This window comes from Aptenodytes forsteri, unplaced genomic scaffold (assembly GCF_000699145.1).
Source record: "Aptenodytes forsteri isolate BGI_AS27 unplaced genomic scaffold, ASM69914v1 Scaffold82, whole genome shotgun sequence".
NCBI lineage: Eukaryota > Metazoa > Chordata > Aves > Sphenisciformes > Spheniscidae > Aptenodytes > Aptenodytes forsteri.
This window is the reverse complement of record NW_008795490.1, coordinates 12,135,298-12,153,590: the sequence shown is the minus strand read 5'-3', so window position 1 is coordinate 12,153,590 and position 18,293 is coordinate 12,135,298. Positions and strand designations below refer to the sequence as shown.

Below are 18,293 nucleotides of genomic sequence, written 5' to 3'. Positions count from 1 at the left end.
TGTTCCAATGTCCCTGTTTCCGTAAAATGCAACTGAATTGTTTTTGAATTTGGATTCCTTTGGATAACAACTTTTGTGTTATTACAATCCAGGCTATATTCTTAGCATATGGCCCAAGCTTTAAAGAGAAAACAGAAGTGGATGCTTTTGAAAACATCGAGGTTTACAACCTTATGTGTGGTGAGTAGAAACAATCCAGTATGTTAGATGATAAACCCAAATTTCAAATTCCAGTGTTGTAAGAGCTAAAAAAAAAATAACTAAAAATTGAGTGAATTCATTCAGAAGCTAGGTTTTTCACACAAAACACCGAAGCCATGCTCTTTTGCCTTCTGTACAGTGATAAAAGATTAACTGCCAAAAATTGTTCTGCTTTGAAGGTTGTTTCTGATTGCAGAAGGATTCCACTAAAGAATCAGAGAGAAGCGCTCCTGCCACGTGGGCTTGCTGTTGAAATGATGCCTATGGAATAATTGTGGGATAAGAATCTTGTAGAGAGTTACCACTCTTGCTCATAACTTAAGATGGACCACTGCAGTCCCGGCAGTGAGCAATTAGGAAGTATGTGCCTCAGAAAATATGGATTAAGGCATCACGCAAAAATGCAATAGGCTAGTACGCTTCACACCGTGATGCATTTGCAATCATATTTGTACTCTGCATTAAATCTTCTAATCTTATGAATGTTATGGCAATGTATAAAACTGTATCAACAGTACTCAAATACATAATTACCAAATCTTGATGCAGTGGAAGATAGCAATGAACTTTCATACCTAGAAAATTGCAAGTTGATGCTAGTAGTTACCATAATAGTTTAGATAACAGAATAAGCTATTTCTTCTATATTTAGAATGAATGCATAGGAAAGGCGTAGAATTGGAAAGATAATGACTTTTAAAAATGCCATTTTAGTCTTAAAATATGTTTACAAATTTCAAATGTTTCAACAGATTTGCTGCATATTACACCAGCACCAAACAATGGAACACATGGCAGCTTGAATCACCTCTTAAAAAAACCTTTTTACAATCCTTCACATGCAAAAGAAGACTCATCTCCTTCTTCATGTCCAGTTTCCCATCTGACTCCCACACATGAACTGGGATGCACATGCACGCATGTAAGTAGGGGCTTCTGAGATCTTTTAATCATCTTTGTCAAGTGTGTTCTCTTTTCTTTGTTTTTTCTAAACTATGGATTCATTCTGAATGATTCTCTTACATTTTACAGGTATCAAATGTTTCAGTATTAAATGAGAGGTTAAATCTCACCACAGAAGAAAGTAAGTAGCAAGAAATGAAAAGGACAGCAATATTTTCAAATCTATGCAGCAAGAAATGAAAAGGACAGCAATATTTTCGAATCTATGCCTGGTTTAGATTTTATATTATTGGTTTCAGTGGGATTTTCTGCAATGTTAATTACAATTTAAAGTGAAGTAGGAAAGCCAAGTCAGAAGCATAACTTTTTTTCTTTTTTCTTTGCATTTCATTAAAAAATGCTAATTGATACTGTTATAGCAACATTTATGCATAGGAATTGGATCTGAATCCATTAAAATCTTGGAAAAAAACATACAGGTTTCAGAGGTCTTTGGAGAAAGCCTGAGCACTTCCAGGCTATATGCCATAACTTGATTCCCACTTCGTAACCATAACTTTGCCTTTCTCTGATCAAAAATTCCCATAGATATTTCTGTGTGCTTTTTGTGGGGTTTCTGGAAATTTTAGGAAGAATTGTAATGCTTCCTAGCCAAGTAAGATGTAAATTTCACTCCACTGGCAAGATAAGTTCAAAAGATTTATATTGGTATGAAATCGCAAAGAAAGAAGAATTTGCAAGTCTGATATATTACATTGACTTTTGTACATTAAACATAACATGAAAACTATTTTCTACATTTTTTTATTCCACTCATGAGCTAAGACCTTAAAGAAACACATGCCCATGTTTACTGTTGGTTTTATTTGTATTTATTAATGTTTTAATTTACATTTTTTCGCTGCTCTCTTAAACCTTTGTGCCATCCAAAATGTTGTAGAAGAACGAATCAATAATTATTGTTTAAATTCTAGTAAAAAAGGCAAACTCATATCATTTGCCATATGGGAGACCCAGAGTTCTTCAGAAGAAAAACATCTACTGCCTCCTTTCCCATCATCAGTATGTGAGTGGATACAGCTATGACATCTGGATGCCACTGTGGACTGCGTACACTGTGAATAAGCCTGTAGGTTATCAAATATCCGTACTATTCTTAGATATGTAATATAATGGATTGAAAATGTGGTTCATTCATCAGGAATCCTGGTTAAGGACTGATGGATATCATGTGACTAAAGCCCTTATGTCTGAAAAAGAAAAAGTGTCCTTGATAGCTTTCAAATTTCAACTATCTTAAAATACTGTTTAAAAAAGTGGGTATGGCCATCTGTTAGGGACACCAAAGATACAGAAGAATAGAGCTGCTGGTAAGCTGGTTTCATTAAACCTGTTCTGTAAAAGGGATAAGCTGTCAAGACAGTGCTCCAACTTGCCTGTCAATTCCTGAGGAAAAGCAGGCTATGATTTCTAAAATCAGAAGCTTTTAAGCTTTTCTATGAATATCATGATCTTTTTCCTATTAACAAACCTTTGTACAACTCTGCAAGACAGTTTGTACTAATGCATATTTCTGTATATTCTGTTTATATGCTATTGCATTATATAATTTCTGAAAAATGTAATTATAGCTGAATGAACCTCTGAGAATTCAAGGGTATGTGGCTCTGGAATAAATTGTTTGAATTTTCAGGGTCAGTAAACTAGTGGACGTTCATGAGCTTAATATCCCTATAATTTGACCCTTTTTCTAAGTTGCCCTGAGGAAATAACTTTTACACTTATTTTTCTGTCTGAAGAGAACTGTTACTGACATCTACATGATTTCTTATTTTATCAGTACAAATATGGGGAAATTATTTTACTCAAATATACTCTGCTAGAATGTTAGTATTTCAGAAAGTTTTACTCCATACTTTCTACTGATTTTTCACAATCTGGGTGAAGGATCACAAATCCAACCCTAAGAAGGCTTAAAGTCTAGTGAAACAAATGTCCATTTCAACAAAGATTGTTTTTACTTTTTCATATTTGAAGATCTGCTCTTATACCTTACTATGGAAGTGCATTACCCTAATGAAAACCAGTTATTTGCAGGCAGACTTTTTTTCTGATTTTGCTTTAAAAAGATTAAAAAGTCCCACCAGAGCTGGAGTCTTTTTAATATTTCAGCACCAGCAGCAAAAAGCTCAAAAAAAGCAAATAACTTTTCAGACATTTTCCTTTGTTGAAAACCAAATTCTCAGTTGGAAAAGAAGTGTATAAAGTTCATTCTTGCCCAATATAACATCTAAATAAACAGAAATACGTATTTGTGGGAGTTTCTTATAGTGGTTTATGCAACATTGTGGGAAGCAGCGAATGATTGAGACTGAAGTATTGGAGGGTATAGTTCACAGCACTCTAATACAATGATGTATGTTTTCTATAGAAAGAATAGGAAAGAATAAATTTCCTCTAATACTCTCAGAGACACAAGGGTGAAAGGCTATAACTGTAAGAGCTCACTCACTGACGTACCTTACACAGTAAGCTGACATCATGATTTTTTATTACAACATGTACTAATCAAGAGAAAAAGGCTTTACAAATCATAACAGCAGTGGAAGGACAGAGGAATAGAGCTAATGCCTTTGACAGTAAGCTTTGGCTACAATACTTGGGAATGACAGAAAATTGCAATTTCTACAGAATTTTTATTGCATCCTAGGTTATGTATGTTGTGGATAAAGCCTGTGCAGTGATTTACACAATTTGTAAGGTGGCGCATTTCTTGACATTAGGTAGCTATAAAGAAGGGCTTAAACAGTAAAATAGATGATGCAGGCTGGAGTTCTGCTGGCTTTGTGTGATTTGGAAGTTTTGAAACTGGGCTGGCTGATCAAGCCCACACAGTATTAATCCACCTGCACGTGATAGCAGAATCAGGGTTATTATGAATAATATATAGTTACAGATCTCAAAAAAATGATGTCAGATGGAGTTTTTGTTACTTAGTATTCTCAGTCAAAGGAAAATTTAAGACTGAAGGACATTTATTTTCTTGAGGTTTTATATTCATCTGCCAGGGAGGAAGGTAGACTTTCTTGCAAAAAGATAGTCCCTCCACCTGCCTGCAGACACCTGTGGAATTTAAATAGCTTTGCTACGTAGAATCACTGAAGTTTACTATAAAAATATATTAAAATGTATAACAATCTAATCTATCTTGCAATGGGATGAAAACAGCAATGAGACTTGTATAAATCACTGGGATTTTTGGAACTAAGGCTCAGTGCACTGGGGATTATGGGAGTTTTGTTTTTTGTGGTTTAGTATTTTTTCTTCTTGACTACTGAAAAAAGATTCCTGGAGGTGGCTGAAGTTGACATGACAGACCACAGCAGACTTAGTCTATCATGTAATGCATATAACTCATGCTTCTCGACATTAATTACTAGTTCGTCAAAAGACAATAACCTGCATCAGAAAAGGTAATGCATGATGTGATAGGCAAAGCCATTTTTTAGTTGTAACTGTTTCCTTCAGAAGACATTGTGGTTCTCTGACCTGAAAGACAGGGGCCAAAGGGCTAAAGCTGTTGAATTGGTGATGAATGTTTTTTTCTGATTCTGAAGTTTTGAGGTGTTGGCTATCACTGTTAAGATCTCATTTCTTAATAAATGAGCACTTTCAACAGCTTCTTTGAGAATTGTTCTATTCTTATTGATAGACAATCTGTTTAAAAATAGCTTATTCCTCTATTTTGAGGAAAAGAAATGAAGAAAGGTTGTAGCAGAGTGAGTGTATTAGTTCACAGAGCATTAGCAATATGGCTTGCAATCTGGGGTTGCATTAACTGTTGATCTCATTGTACTGAAAGGTGACACAGACACAGCCATTCTCATCTCTCAACAGCTTTTGATATTGTTTACTTGCTGATTTGTAGATCCTTGAAAAAACAAGCTGAAATTTTCTTGGGTGGTTGCTTTTTCAGTATTTTGAGAGTTCGTAGGTTCAGTATGAATTCTCATGTCTACAGTTGGAGAATTTTCTCCTGTGACGTCCAATGGAAATAGTCATGAGCAGCCTTCATCTCCTAAATGTATGGGAGTGTTCGTGAAACTACAGGTTATATGATATATTACATATGTGATGGACAGGCAGCTCTAAAACACTGTCCTCCTGCCTTGGCACTTGGATTAGAGCTCACAGCTCATATAGTTAACTTCAAGAAAGGTGAAATAACGAGAAGAGAGTTGAGTGGTGTCCTCATCACTTCAAGTTGGACAAAATGTGAATGCTATTAATAACCCAGATTCATGATATAGGTCAAAAGTAGATTCCCTGCTGTATTTGGATAACATTAGATGTGACTACTGTATTTAGTGAGAAGAATGAAGTTCTCTTCAGAACAGTCCTTGGCATGTTTACTCAGACCTTTGTTACTTTGATTCAGGTTTCCCTTCAGAGACTAAAGAAGTTGAAGCCATTGTTGAATATCACAGCTCAATTATTAAGTTTAAAATATTGGTTTCTTCAGTGACCCTGATCCATTAACTCTGCCTTATTGATTTGGACACTAGAAAGGACAAATTGCTCAAATTAATTGGATGTCAGTTTTGTATTGGGATTTACATTTGCTTGACAATGACAGCTTATCTGCTCAGGTGGCAAAGGCAGTCTTTTGTCCTTTATATTTCATTCCATGTGGTATATATATTTTCCATTAATATACAACCTGATCATAATATGGGCATCTACAAGAATTCTCATAAAAGTAAGTAAAGAAATTAAATCAAGAAGTACAAAGAGGCACAAGAAGAACATTCCAGTTCTTTATTTCTGCTCTGTTTTAACCGATCAAAATAAACAATGTACTGAAAATCAATTCAGATGTTTAACTACCGTTTATAAAGGTATAAAGCAAATAAATATGTTCCATTCTTACCAAAATGAAAATCAATTACATGTAAATGAGTATGCAAAAGAAAATGCAGGTAAAGACAGGAAAGCATATTCTGATGTTTTAGTTAATGCTATCGTAAAATTACGATAAAGGTTACAGAAAAGGTTATAGAAAAAAAAGTAAAGGTTATAGAAACAATTATACTCATCAGAATCACTTTTGGCCAGATCTTAGCTAGTGTGCGTGTTAACACGTCTCAGTGAAGTTACTGAAGCTAGCCAGTAAAATGTACTGAATTTACTATTAATTTATTTAGCTTTAACTCTTCAGCAGCACAGACTCTTATTATGGAGACCGCATCCTCAGATGCTAAGATGTGGTGATAGTGTCATCTTTATATACTAGCTGCTTTCCAGGAGGATGTGACATCAAGTTTGTGTTTCCAGAAATATGTAAAAGGGACGAATGAGCCAAACTTGTCACCTGTTTTTGCCTAAGGTATAACCTTATTTTGCTACTACAATTTTACATGCTGCATAAGGATTTCCCTGAATTACCTAAAAACAGAAGTAGAGGAAAAACACTAGGCAGAAAACATCAGCGTCCATTACTTGCATTGACCTGATTCACTATGAAAATAGGAGAAGATTCAATGAAGTCCGTTCTAGAAAGTTAAAACCATACAAAGCATTGGGTTAGCCACAGCCGTGGGTGTAATACTTTTTTTTTTTCCCTTTTCACAGGAAAACACATCTCCTCTTCCTCCCACTATTTCAGACTGTCTGCGGGCTGATGTTAGAATCCCTGTTGCTCAGAGCCAAAATTGTTCCGACTACCCAGAAGAGCTGACCTTCACCCGCAGTTTCCTCTATCCTCCCAGTGAGCATGGTTCTTTTTATAGCTAGAGCTTAGAAAGTCTTAATCAGCTGGATGTGGGTTTATGTTTAAACGTATACACAAACACTAAAACAAACTTCTTCGGATCAGCATGTTGGGCAGAAAAAGGTTCCCAGTGTTTGTAGACTGACCAAAAGCAGGGCAACTGCTACTTGTATCTAAATATTTTCAGTTTAGAACATTTAAGTTTTTCTTTAAAAAATGGAACTACTTGAATGTGATGAAAACTGGTTGGAAAGATGTAAAGGGTTGGAGTGAAGGGCTGTCCCTCTTCCTCTGTATGAATATTCATTTTCTATTGTCAAATTTGATAATTACTTTATTGAACAGATTGTACAAACAAATTTGGAGATATGTTTGCAGTAGGATCATACACTCATGCTCACATGTAAAACGTAATTGAATTATGTGTACCTGCAATTTATAGTGACATATGAACCAAATTTGTGGTTGTATAGTATTTCATTAATTTATACTTTGTTCTTTTATATAGACTTCAATTCATCTGCTCTTGAACAGTATGATGCCTTACTCACCAGCAATATTGTTCCCATGTATAGAGCTTTCAGAGGTAGGTTTTGATTAATTTTGATTAATTTTCTGTAATTATGGTTCTGGATTTGATAAAGCTATGACAAGGACTTAAAAACATTAATGCATGGCCTGCAGTATATCCAGATCTTGTGCAAATATATTTAAAACTTTTTAACAGTAGATGTGTGAAATTTTAAAATGCACTTATGTAAGTTAATTTTTTTCTGTGTATAGTCCTGTGTGACCTCTGCTTAGGTGTACCTGGTCACTTTTGAAATTTCTCTTCATCTCCTGTGTGCTGCCCTAACATGAAATGCTAGCTATGAAACTCTCATGAAAATGTCCCCTTGGGGAAATGCGCAAGGTGAATGAAAATGGCACTTTTTCCTTCCTTTTGCAAGGTCTCAAGAGATGGCAGGACGAAGTTTGTAAACAATGTCCTGATACAGTGCCTGTTTCATCAAGCAGAAACTCAAACCAGACAATACTAATTACTCTTAATTAATAGATAATATTTACTTCAGGCAGATGTTTCTATTATAGAAGTGCAGTAAGCTACATTAACTCTTTCCATCCAGCCTGACTCACATTTGTTTGTAATCATTGATAAGAAATTTTCTACAACTGCGTATCATCCTGTATTACTCTTAGGCCTAGGCTCATTTTCTTAGACAAAGGATAGAAAGAGGAATTGCGTAAGGAAAAAGCTGGAGGAAAAGCAATGATGTAACTACCTTTCTAATGCATTCAGACCTCATTTATTCATTCACTTATGTCATATAAAAACCAGAGATCCAGAAAACCTAAGTGGCTTTAATCTTCCAAGTAAATCAAAGACATTATGAAAAATCCAATTTTCCAAGGAAAACTCTACAAGAGATTTAAACTTACAAGAAGTTACTCTAGACCATAAACAAGAGGTAAATCAATAAGGGTTGCCCTCAATCCCCAAAACCCATCTAGGTTTTTTGCCATGATAGCTGTAAATATTCGAATAGTCTCACTAGCTTATATCCTACAAATTGTATTATTTTCTCAAATAACATCTGTGAAATAAGCCAAATTGCCTAGTGATATTTGACATGAGTTCTGTAGAGTTAGACTAACTCTCAGGTGGTAAATATTCCTCTCACAAAGCCATTATATCAGTTGCTACTGATTGGCACAGTTGCAGGTGCTAGCAGATAGGCCAGAAATGAATGACCTCTCAGCTCTAGAACTGTAGCTTCAGCTTCAGATCGAATGCATTATCTCCACTAGTGCAATAGACCTTGCAGAGCTATAATAACATTTACCGTGCCTCTTTCAATGGTGAGTGAGAGTATGTCCCTTCTGATGAAATCCAAATGTTGTGAAACAAAGAGTTGATTTTACAGGCATCTATACTTTTTATTATTCATCTATTTTTATTATTCATCTATTATTCATCTATGAATAATGATGTTTCAAAAAGAGGAAATATGTTCTTTTTCTTTAGTGGTGAAATAACTTCAAATTTATGTTAAATATGCTTATATTTTCTTTTAATGACAGACATATGGGACTATTTCCATAATGTGCTTCTTCAGGAATATGCTAGAGAAAGGAATGGAGTAAATGTTATCAGTGGACCAGTGTTTGATTACAATTATGATGGCCATTTTGATACTCTTGATGAAATTAAGCAGTAAGTACATGGAAAAGCCAGAAGTCAAACTCCAGATTATTTCCCACTGTATTTCCACACAAACAAAATTCTATTCAAAAAGAACAAGAAACAAGTATCACGAAGAATGGTGTATTCCCTTTATAATACTACATCCACTGTTACTCATACAACAGCAAATGCTCTTGCAAACAGATACAGTACTGTAGAAGTTGAATTTCCAGTAAAGAGAAAAACGCTTTGCAATTACATGTGTATCTATGTACACATGCACAGATACAGACCAGTAATTTGTTTTCCAAGCTTATGCCTAGATTTTGGGTCCTCTGCAACAGAAATACTGGGAGAATATGAGACATCTAAATATGCAGAAGGTGTGCTTAAGCACACTTTTCTCACTTTCATGTTGTGCTCGCTCACCTGTTTGTTGTTTCTCCCTGCTGTCTCAAACTGATGTGTTTTATCAAAGATCAGATTTCTGTGTTTGCCTTCACTGAATCATGTTACTGGGAACGTATAATGTAATGTTCCTGAGTGGTACGTTTGCATAGCTATGGCTTACACAGGTCACTTGAAGGTCTGACAAGTTCTAGGTACATTTTAGCGAGCTCTGGTAGCATAACAAAATACATTTAAAAATTCATCTGTGTGTAGAAACAGAAATAAGAGAAGACTTACATTTAAAAAAATTCTATAAAAGAGAAATATAAAAGATAAAGACCAATTATGTATGTTAGTGAATGAGGACAGAAGGAGGAAAAAACAGAGTAAGAACAAACAACTTAGATTGTTCCAAATACAGGGAAAATGCCTTGTGACAGTAAGAACACTTACGTAGTAGAATCTGTGTGTAGAAACAGAAATAAGAGAAGACTTACATTTAAAAAAATTCTATAAAAGAGAAATATAAAAGATAAAGACCAATTATGTATGTTAGTGAATGAGGACAGAAGGAGGAAAAAACAGAGTAAGAACAAACAACTTAGATTGTTCCAAATACAGGGAAAATGCCTTGTGACAGTAAGAACACTTATGTAGTAGGAAAGTGCTGGGAAATCTGCACAGCTGAATCTGTCACTGGAGATGTTTTATTCAAGGCTAGACTTAATACCACATCTGTCAAAAACTGTTTGAGAATGGGAAAATCAGCTCTGCCATGAAGTAGGAGGGTGGAAGGGAGGAGAGACTAGAACTTCCTTCCAAGCAGAATGCCGTAATACCCAGTTGACCACATAATGTTGTCTACAGTTTGGAATAAGCATGTTTTATTCAGCACGGTTAGTCAGTCATACGAAACAGTATAATGATTTCAGTGATGGTGTTTTGTTGAATACTGAAGATGTACAGCAAATTTGGGAAGCATTCAGCTCCTCATAAGTTTATACACAAAAGTGACCATGTTCACGGAATAGCCAGAAAAGGGAGGCAAAGACATTTTCAATCAGGTATCCTAAACTGGTTTCTGTAGCACATAGCCACAAGTCATCATTCTGGCATTTCTTGCTGGCAAGGAACCAGAAACTAATTTTCTCGTCACTCTTCTCCAATTCAGTGTCATGTGGTCGAAATTCTTAATGTAATGAAAGGCAAATACGATGCTCTATCCTGCCTCTTCCAGAGGTAGAGATCTCTGGCTTTGGTAAAATAGAGTGTGGACCATGTAAGCAATCCTGTTGGTTTCAGTGGGACTGCTTGTAGCAAAAGGACTAATCCATGCGTGTTTGGCTGTTCATGAAACAGATAGTGAGGCTGTCTATCCCATCAGGTATTCATTTCAATTATAAAATAAATAAAAGTCATATAGTAGTGGAAGATCTGTGCTAAGTTCTATAAATTAGTAATGGCATCAGTGGTTTTAATACTTGATATCTAGATAAATCCCTTAATTAATGTTTGTTTTGTAGGCATGTAAACAATACAGAAATCCCTGTCCCAACCCATTACTTTGTGGTTCTGACTAGCTGCAAGAACAAGTCCTATACTCCACTGAACTGTTCAGGCTCCTTGGATGCTTTGTCTTTTATCATTCCTCATCGACCTGACAACACTGAAAGCTGTGCTGTAAGTATAGTTCTATGCTCCTGTGTGCCAATGAGCTTTGTGAACTGATTCCCAGTGGGATCCAGTCATCTGGAGAGTCTTTAGAAGTCTAAGTGTTTAATTAATTCATTCCCCATGAGTTGAGAGTGACTTGAGAGCTAAAGCGATGGCTAGGAGAGCAAGAAGCTCCAGGAGAGGTAGCTCGAAACTAATGAGCTGACAGGAAGCGAGGAAGAAGAAGAAAGGAGGAGAAGGTAAGAGGACTTGGAAATGCTGTCACCTGAGAAGGGCTGCGAACAGCAGCACAGCCAACAGGGTGATGAGATACCTTTATGGAAGGCTGAAGGATAAACTTACTCCAGAGGTATCAGAGGACTGATAGTCCTGAATAAACTTACTCCAGAGGTATCAGAGGACTTTGAGTGTTACTCCCTTCAGTGTAGCTAGAAGAATTCCTTCAATCTTTTGTTCCACCTTTATTAAAATTAGACAGTAGGCATTTAAATGGATGGTTCTGCAGTTGAAATTTATACTTGAATTAAATAAAATCTACGCTAACATTTATACTAATTTAATTTATACTAACAGTGTAAATCTCATGTTTTGTAGCAAACAAAATAAATTAGCTGAGTGTAGTATGTATTGTTGAGCCAGCTGAGTTTCTATTCCATAAACTCTGGGATGCAGAAGGTTCCTTAGCTCAGTGTGTGTATTACAGTCTCCCCACACACAAGTATAGCTGCACAGGCTTGAACTGGCCCTCAAAGCAATGCAATTGTGTTTGTTTAGTTTATTTATAACTTTGAACTCATAACTCCAGACGGGTGCAAGCTTGCACTGCTTAGAAACAACTCAGGTGTCTCCTCATTTGTGGTGTGGATAATCCACAACTGCCCAGTGATCTTTCTGGTAGTTGAGAGTTGACTAAATATACAAAATAAATAATTTGAATTAATTAGTCTTTATGCTTTAGAAATTAACATCTGTTATTTCGAAAATTTAGCAACAAACCCCAAATATTGTTGCACTTTATATTCATTGTGTCTTGCAGTGATGTAAATTTAGTGAACCATTTGTGTTGGAAGCAAATATTGTTAATAGAAAAGCAAATTACCATCTGTTTGCAAAAAAACTTTGTAGTAAAAAAATTGAACAATAACATTTTTGATTGATTAGTGCTTACATTTCCATTATTTTCCCTCTCTATCTATCAATTATTATTGCTGTCCAACAGTCAAGACTGAGCTGCTGTAAGGACTTTGTTCAGGTTGTCAGGTGCCTGTTGTTTGGCTAGCCTGTAATTTGTTAATTAGCCTGTAATTTATTAATTTTACAGTAATATATACCGTAAGCAAAACTATCCCTACTTGTGTGTTTAAAACATGACTCAGCTGTACTTTGTAGTTAAAAGTCATACTTGCCATTTCAGCACAATTTTGCTTCTCTGTTACTTTGGAGGTGGGGAGGTGGGGAGAGGGGATATCCATTTGATTCTGTTTGAATGAGATCCCTAAATGCGAGGCTGTGAAGATGTCTAGGAAAACGTGAAAGAAGTTTTACCAACGGGAGGCCTTTAGTCTGTCAAACCAGTTCAAACACTGGTTATTGTCTAACACCACCGCCAAACAACAGGGTGTCTTTTACTTGTTTGAACATTGTTCTTGTTTGTTTTGGCAGGAAAATAAGACGCTTTCCGAATGGGTTCAAGAAAGAGTTCAGGCTCATTCTGCACGTGTTCGGGATGTGGAGCTGCTAACTGGGCTTGACTTTTACCAGGAAAGAAAGGAACCCGTCTCCGAGATCTTACAGCTAAAGACATTTTTGCCAATATTTCAGACTGAAATTAACTGAGTATCTGTTAAAAAAGTGTCAGTGCTTGGAAGAAAGCAAATTTGAGTGATTTAACTTTTTTCCTTGCTAAAGTATGTAAGAAACATGATTACAGCACTTCTATAGGAAAATGCACTTGGAGGAGCTAATTTCTTTTTTCAAATTCATGTTCTTCGGTTAAGTGTTCTGTGCCAACTGAATAAAAATTACCTAAAGTAAATTAAATCATCATTGCAGAGCCAGGCTTTCAAAACAGAGAATATTTTATTAGTAGTGGTTTGAAAAAAACCTGCAAAAGGAACATGTTTCGTAGTAGAGAGACCCCAGAATTGTAAACTGTATAGAAAATATTTCTATAATGGAGTTGGAAAGTGAAACAGTTTGAGAGGAGTTTGTGTGTTTTTTCCCTTGTGTTTATCAGAGAGGTTATGGTTATCTTACACTAGTATGTCCTGAAATGTTCTGAATTTCTCTTTTTTCTCACCTATTAATTCACATGGAAACTGCTATGTATTTAAAAAACATATTCAGACTCGTGAAAAGTTTGTATATAGTGGAGGTGTCTTCCGTGATCATCCCCTGTGTTTTCCACTTGGGTTAATTCATTATGCTAGTAACAAGTGAAGTGAAGTTAGAGTACCCTTCGGTACCCTTCAGCACAAAATTAGTGGTGACATCCAAAAAATAATCAGTGTTCCTTTCTATAGTGACTTTATACACAGAGACTCTCTAACTCACACTGTGCTGTACACAGATTACTACTGAGGGCAGGTAAGTGGGACAAGGCAGTGGAAATTCCCAGATTCTGCTATTGCAGAAATGTCACACGTTAGTTGAGTGCTGAGCTGATTTTCTCCGCTGAAAATGCTGCTAAGCACAGGTATGAATAACAGCAGACAATTGACCCTTTGTCTGATTTATAGGCACAGTGGGGGAGTTTTAAAGAAACATGTCAAAGAGTGTTTCAATCTGTAACTAGTTGTGGACTGAAGGAGATATGTCTGTTTAAAAAAGGAAGCTTTAAAAGCCTATACAAAAAAACCAAAACCACCACAGGACATTTTTTTTCCCCACATCTTAGATGATCCGTGTATGCACATACGCTCCAAACGTAGCTTAGCAATATTTATCTTACATCAAGATGTGGTACCAAGCTGAACGTCAAGATTTGTGTCTTTGGTTAAACCGTTACACCATCCCCTTGAACATGGAATTGTATTTCACCCTGCCACACTGTGGCACCTAAGTCTGTCCATCTAAATCGGAGACTTCTGCTAAACTGCCTCAATTAAGAATACAACTGATTCTTCCCTGCATAGTAAATCGTACCCTAACTCTAGTCAATGAATCTACACAACACATACTGATTTAGGCATGTAAATTAACCAGTCTAGAATCATAAAATTAATTTCAGAGATAAGAAGAAACAGTTTCTTAAGAGTATAATATTTGGTATGTCTACATTAGCGATTTAAAGTAGAACTAGCTTGACTGATGTGATGTTGTTGTGACTTGATATATTTAAATTTGAATTAACCCCTGTATCACCAACCATGGCAGCAATACAAGCTTCAGGCCAACACTGGTTCAATTATGAAAGCAAATTTCTGGTGTAGATGTGCCTTTGTGAACAGTTACACTCATGTTTGAATTACGTATATCTCTGGGTACCTGCATGGTGAAATAACATCTTTGAGGTTTGCCCAGACTTCTGAAAATTAATTTCATCCATGCTCTCACACGCGACAGGTACTGGACTTAAATAGCAGCCAAATTAATTCGCTGTCCTTCACAAGATTCTTTAATATTCTTCCTTATTAAAATGTCTAGCCTCCCCCCCCCCAAAAGCACCCCACCCCACTGATACAAGTTGGCCCCTTCTGCGTAAAGACCCCTGCCTATCAGGCTGACAAAAACTGTATTTCTCGTTCAGTATTTGTATAGCATCTAACACAAGAGGATCTTGATCACAGATTGGGGTTTTACACAGACTTTTGTGGTAATGGAGTCTGAAGTTGCAGTTACTCTAAGAAAGCAAATACGAAAGTGGTTTTGCTATAGTCATGTTTATTTCCCCTACTATTCGTCCAGCTGTCGTAATATCCGGCGTTCAAAGGTGTAGTGGGTCATTTACAGATGAAAGAATGGAGATTGCGTAGGAATATCTAACTGAAAATTTTCTGTGGGTAAAGGACTTTGTTCTTAGCCCTTTATTCTTCCCTCGGCACTGATGCCTGGGTACTCTTTTCATGTTGCAGGCTCCAGCTTTCTCAGTGCCAATTCTCTATGCAGTATCATGCAGCTTCCGTCACACCCCGTGACATAAACTCTGCTATAAACTGCTTCTGGCAGCATTGTGTTCCCTCGCCTGCTCCCCAGAGGCTGTAATGTCCATCTGTGAGTTGACCTTGTGGTTTCACAGGCCTCCTTAAACCTGTTGCATTTTTGTCACTTACAGGAACAATCACGGGAAGTTTTCTTTCCCTCATCACTACTAAGTTCAACCAGGGAGCCTAGTCATCAGCTGCTTTAGAACATGTCTGGATTTCTGACTGATTTGCTGGAAAACTGCGGGCTGAGTTTTCTTGCTTTCCCTTCCCTGGTTACACGAGCCAGTGCCTGCATTGGAGATTGGGAGAACTAGTAGTGAAGTTGATAGAATGATGATTGGGGGACAGATTTGGCTCTGTGTACCACCCTTGTGTCACATAATTAAAGCTGCACATGGAGGAAGTGCAGCTCTCAAACCCTGGAGATTTATGCAAGGGAAATTCATCGGTGTTTGGGCTTTGGTGACCTTATCTAAAATTTTTAACAGGTTCATAGGCTTGTACAGGCATTTTTGTTTAAATGTGACAATAAATGTAATGCCTTATCCATTTATAGAAATAAAAAATAAAAAATCTTGCCAGTTCATAAGAAAACACTCAGTACTGTGTACATATGGTTGCATTCCCAGCAGAGATATAGCCTGAAACTTATGCAGTTCCCTAAGACGTTTGTACAGATCTTTTCCTTTTTGAAATAGAGTAACTTCTGCCATTTGCATGGAGATGGAAATGAACAGCTGCCTCAAACAGAATTCATGTGCCACCAAAGCTACAAACTACAGCACAGTCATTCTGAGAATCTAGAAAATTTATTTTATTCAAATAACATTGACCTGGAACATTTCAACCACTTACGTTTCAAGACTCAGCTGGTTGTCCTGGTTTGCATTTCAAAAGCAAAGAATACTTATTCTTCATTAAAGTTATCAAATATACGAAAGTTCTGGTATGTAGAGGAGAGTAGGAGGGGAACAAGTTCTATCTTACAGTTCAAAGGCAGTGAAACTGTTTGTGACATTTTAAGAAGTCTACCTGGGACACGCTCCTCACTATAGAAAAGCAGGACAAAAGAACAGTTGACTGAATGTATAAAATTGTTTTTTTTTTTTTACTCAGAAATGCTGAGAAATTCAGAAGTTAAAATAAACAATAAAAATAATAACAAATAGACAATAACACATAGTAAATCCTGCATATGGCAAATATTTAATTTTAAAACATACTCCTCCTTTGTTAACCACTCTGCTTTGTCCTGAGAACTAAGAAATAATGCTGTCTCTGAAAGTTTCAGACTTCTCCTATTTCCTAGGAGATGTGGGTATAACTTCCCCGAAATGGCAAGCCCTTTGTTTCTGTGTTTTTTAGCCAGTTTTGGGACCCCTAAGTATGAAGCTGGAGTGGAACAGGCATAAATCAGTCTGCTGACTGTAAAAGCAGATGTTGCTGAGTGCCAGCTCTCATAGCCACCTTAAGTGTGAGAATTAAAAATGTAAATTCTGTAAAACATGATTTTCCATAGACTACTACTGAAGCTGAGAAACTGAGCACTCCCGTAGCCATTGAAAATCTGAACTCGGGAGGATCTGGCTGTTTCCCTCTCTTATGCTTGGGTTTTTTTGAGTTTTAGAGTATTAGAACCAAACCTGTAAGCAAATATAGAACTTCGGCACTACCTATAGCTAGTCTTGTCTCTGTAGCAAGGCAGAGCAATAACGAAAGACAGTAGGCAAAGGAAACACAGCCTACCCTGCTCCAGAAAATCCTACAGCCAGAGGAAGGAAAAGCTTAACTGATTTCTTTTTTTAGCAAGTGCTACTGTTTCCATAACACCACGCCCTGGCTCTGTGAGACTGTCACCATATAAAACAAACTTTTTTTTTTTGCTTAATATTTATTATAGAGACCGCTGGCTTTTTGTCAGTACCCCACTGAAGGCTACCTTCAAAGTTGAGTGCAGACATTTAAATGGCACAGAATACCCTTGTCTCCTACCTCGAACATTCTTCCTTAAGGAAAATAGTATTAATGGATATAGAAAGGGCTGTTTTTTTCAAATTACCTCCCACACTGGTCCTGCAATGTTTGTACACAGGATGATGGGATTTTTCATATGCAAAATGTGCAATTGTGTTTCTAAGTACAGACTTTTTCTACCCTACTGTGCCATTTCTGTGCAGTGCGGGGAGTTCCTGCCCCTGGGTGAAGAACTGTCAATAAGGATGCAGGCAAATCTGTCATGCCTTTGGACCTGATGACTTGGCAAAAGTGGAGGTTCAGAAATGTCCTCTTAATCAAGCAGCACTTCCCTGCCCCATCACATTTCCCCTGGAGGGGGGGAAGTGAAGACTGCTGGAATGACTTTCCTTCCCATAGTCTGGACGTAGCAGGACATTTGAATCCTTCCCAGTCCCTGGAGCAGGAACCAAAGAACAGGAGTGTCCTCAGAAGGACGAAAAGTGGTGGGTGGAATGTGATTTGGTATCAGCCAGGGTCATGGCTTAGGACAGCTTTGGGATCAACCAGACATGAAGCGGGAGGAGTCTTTGCCAAGGACCCAAATTTCTTATGAATGTATATTAAGGAGACCTGGCAATCGATGTGGCACATAAACCAAACTGCCCGCTGTCCAGGAAGCTCAGCCACCGCCTGCTTTGCCTGTAATGGTTGGAAGTTGGAAGGAGAGCAAGTGCTTCCCAAGACTGGCTGCAAGGAAGGGCAGATCTCCAGGTGTTACTCCATGTGAGAGAAATGTGGCTAGGGAGAAAAGGACTCCAGTTTTCCAGATGCTCTCCAAGGAACTCTCCAAGGAAAGGCAAACTTGCAGAGTTTTGTTTGCTGTCTAGCTTGCCTCTTATCACTGAGTCAGATTGCTGCCTAACGGACGGAACAACTCACCAAAGGCATGTGTGGTTTTGCACAAGATTAGGGACTGTAGAGAGTGGTGTTACAAGCTAAGAGGCAGGGTGGTCTCATCTGGGCAGATGGTGGGCACAGTCTTTCCTTCCTACCAAAGAAGAAGCTCAAC

General features: G+C 37.2%; 1 protein-coding gene across 1 annotated transcript in view; it reads left to right on the top strand.

Moving 5' to 3' along the window:
• ENPP3 (ectonucleotide pyrophosphatase/phosphodiesterase 3) overlaps positions 1-12,959 on the top strand; it is a 40,934-nt gene extending 27,975 nt beyond the window's left edge. Inside the window, 9 exon segments of the mRNA XM_019472631.1 lie at positions 93-180; positions 954-1,123; positions 1,234-1,285; positions 2,079-2,233; positions 6,736-6,871; positions 7,383-7,460; positions 8,957-9,089; positions 10,973-11,129; positions 12,786-12,959. Coding sequence (XP_019328176.1) covers positions 93-180; positions 954-1,123; positions 1,234-1,285; positions 2,079-2,233; positions 6,736-6,871; positions 7,383-7,460; positions 8,957-9,089; positions 10,973-11,129; positions 12,786-12,959 — 1,143 coding nt within the window.
• The last annotated feature ends 5,334 nt before the right edge of the window (positions 12,960-18,293 follow it).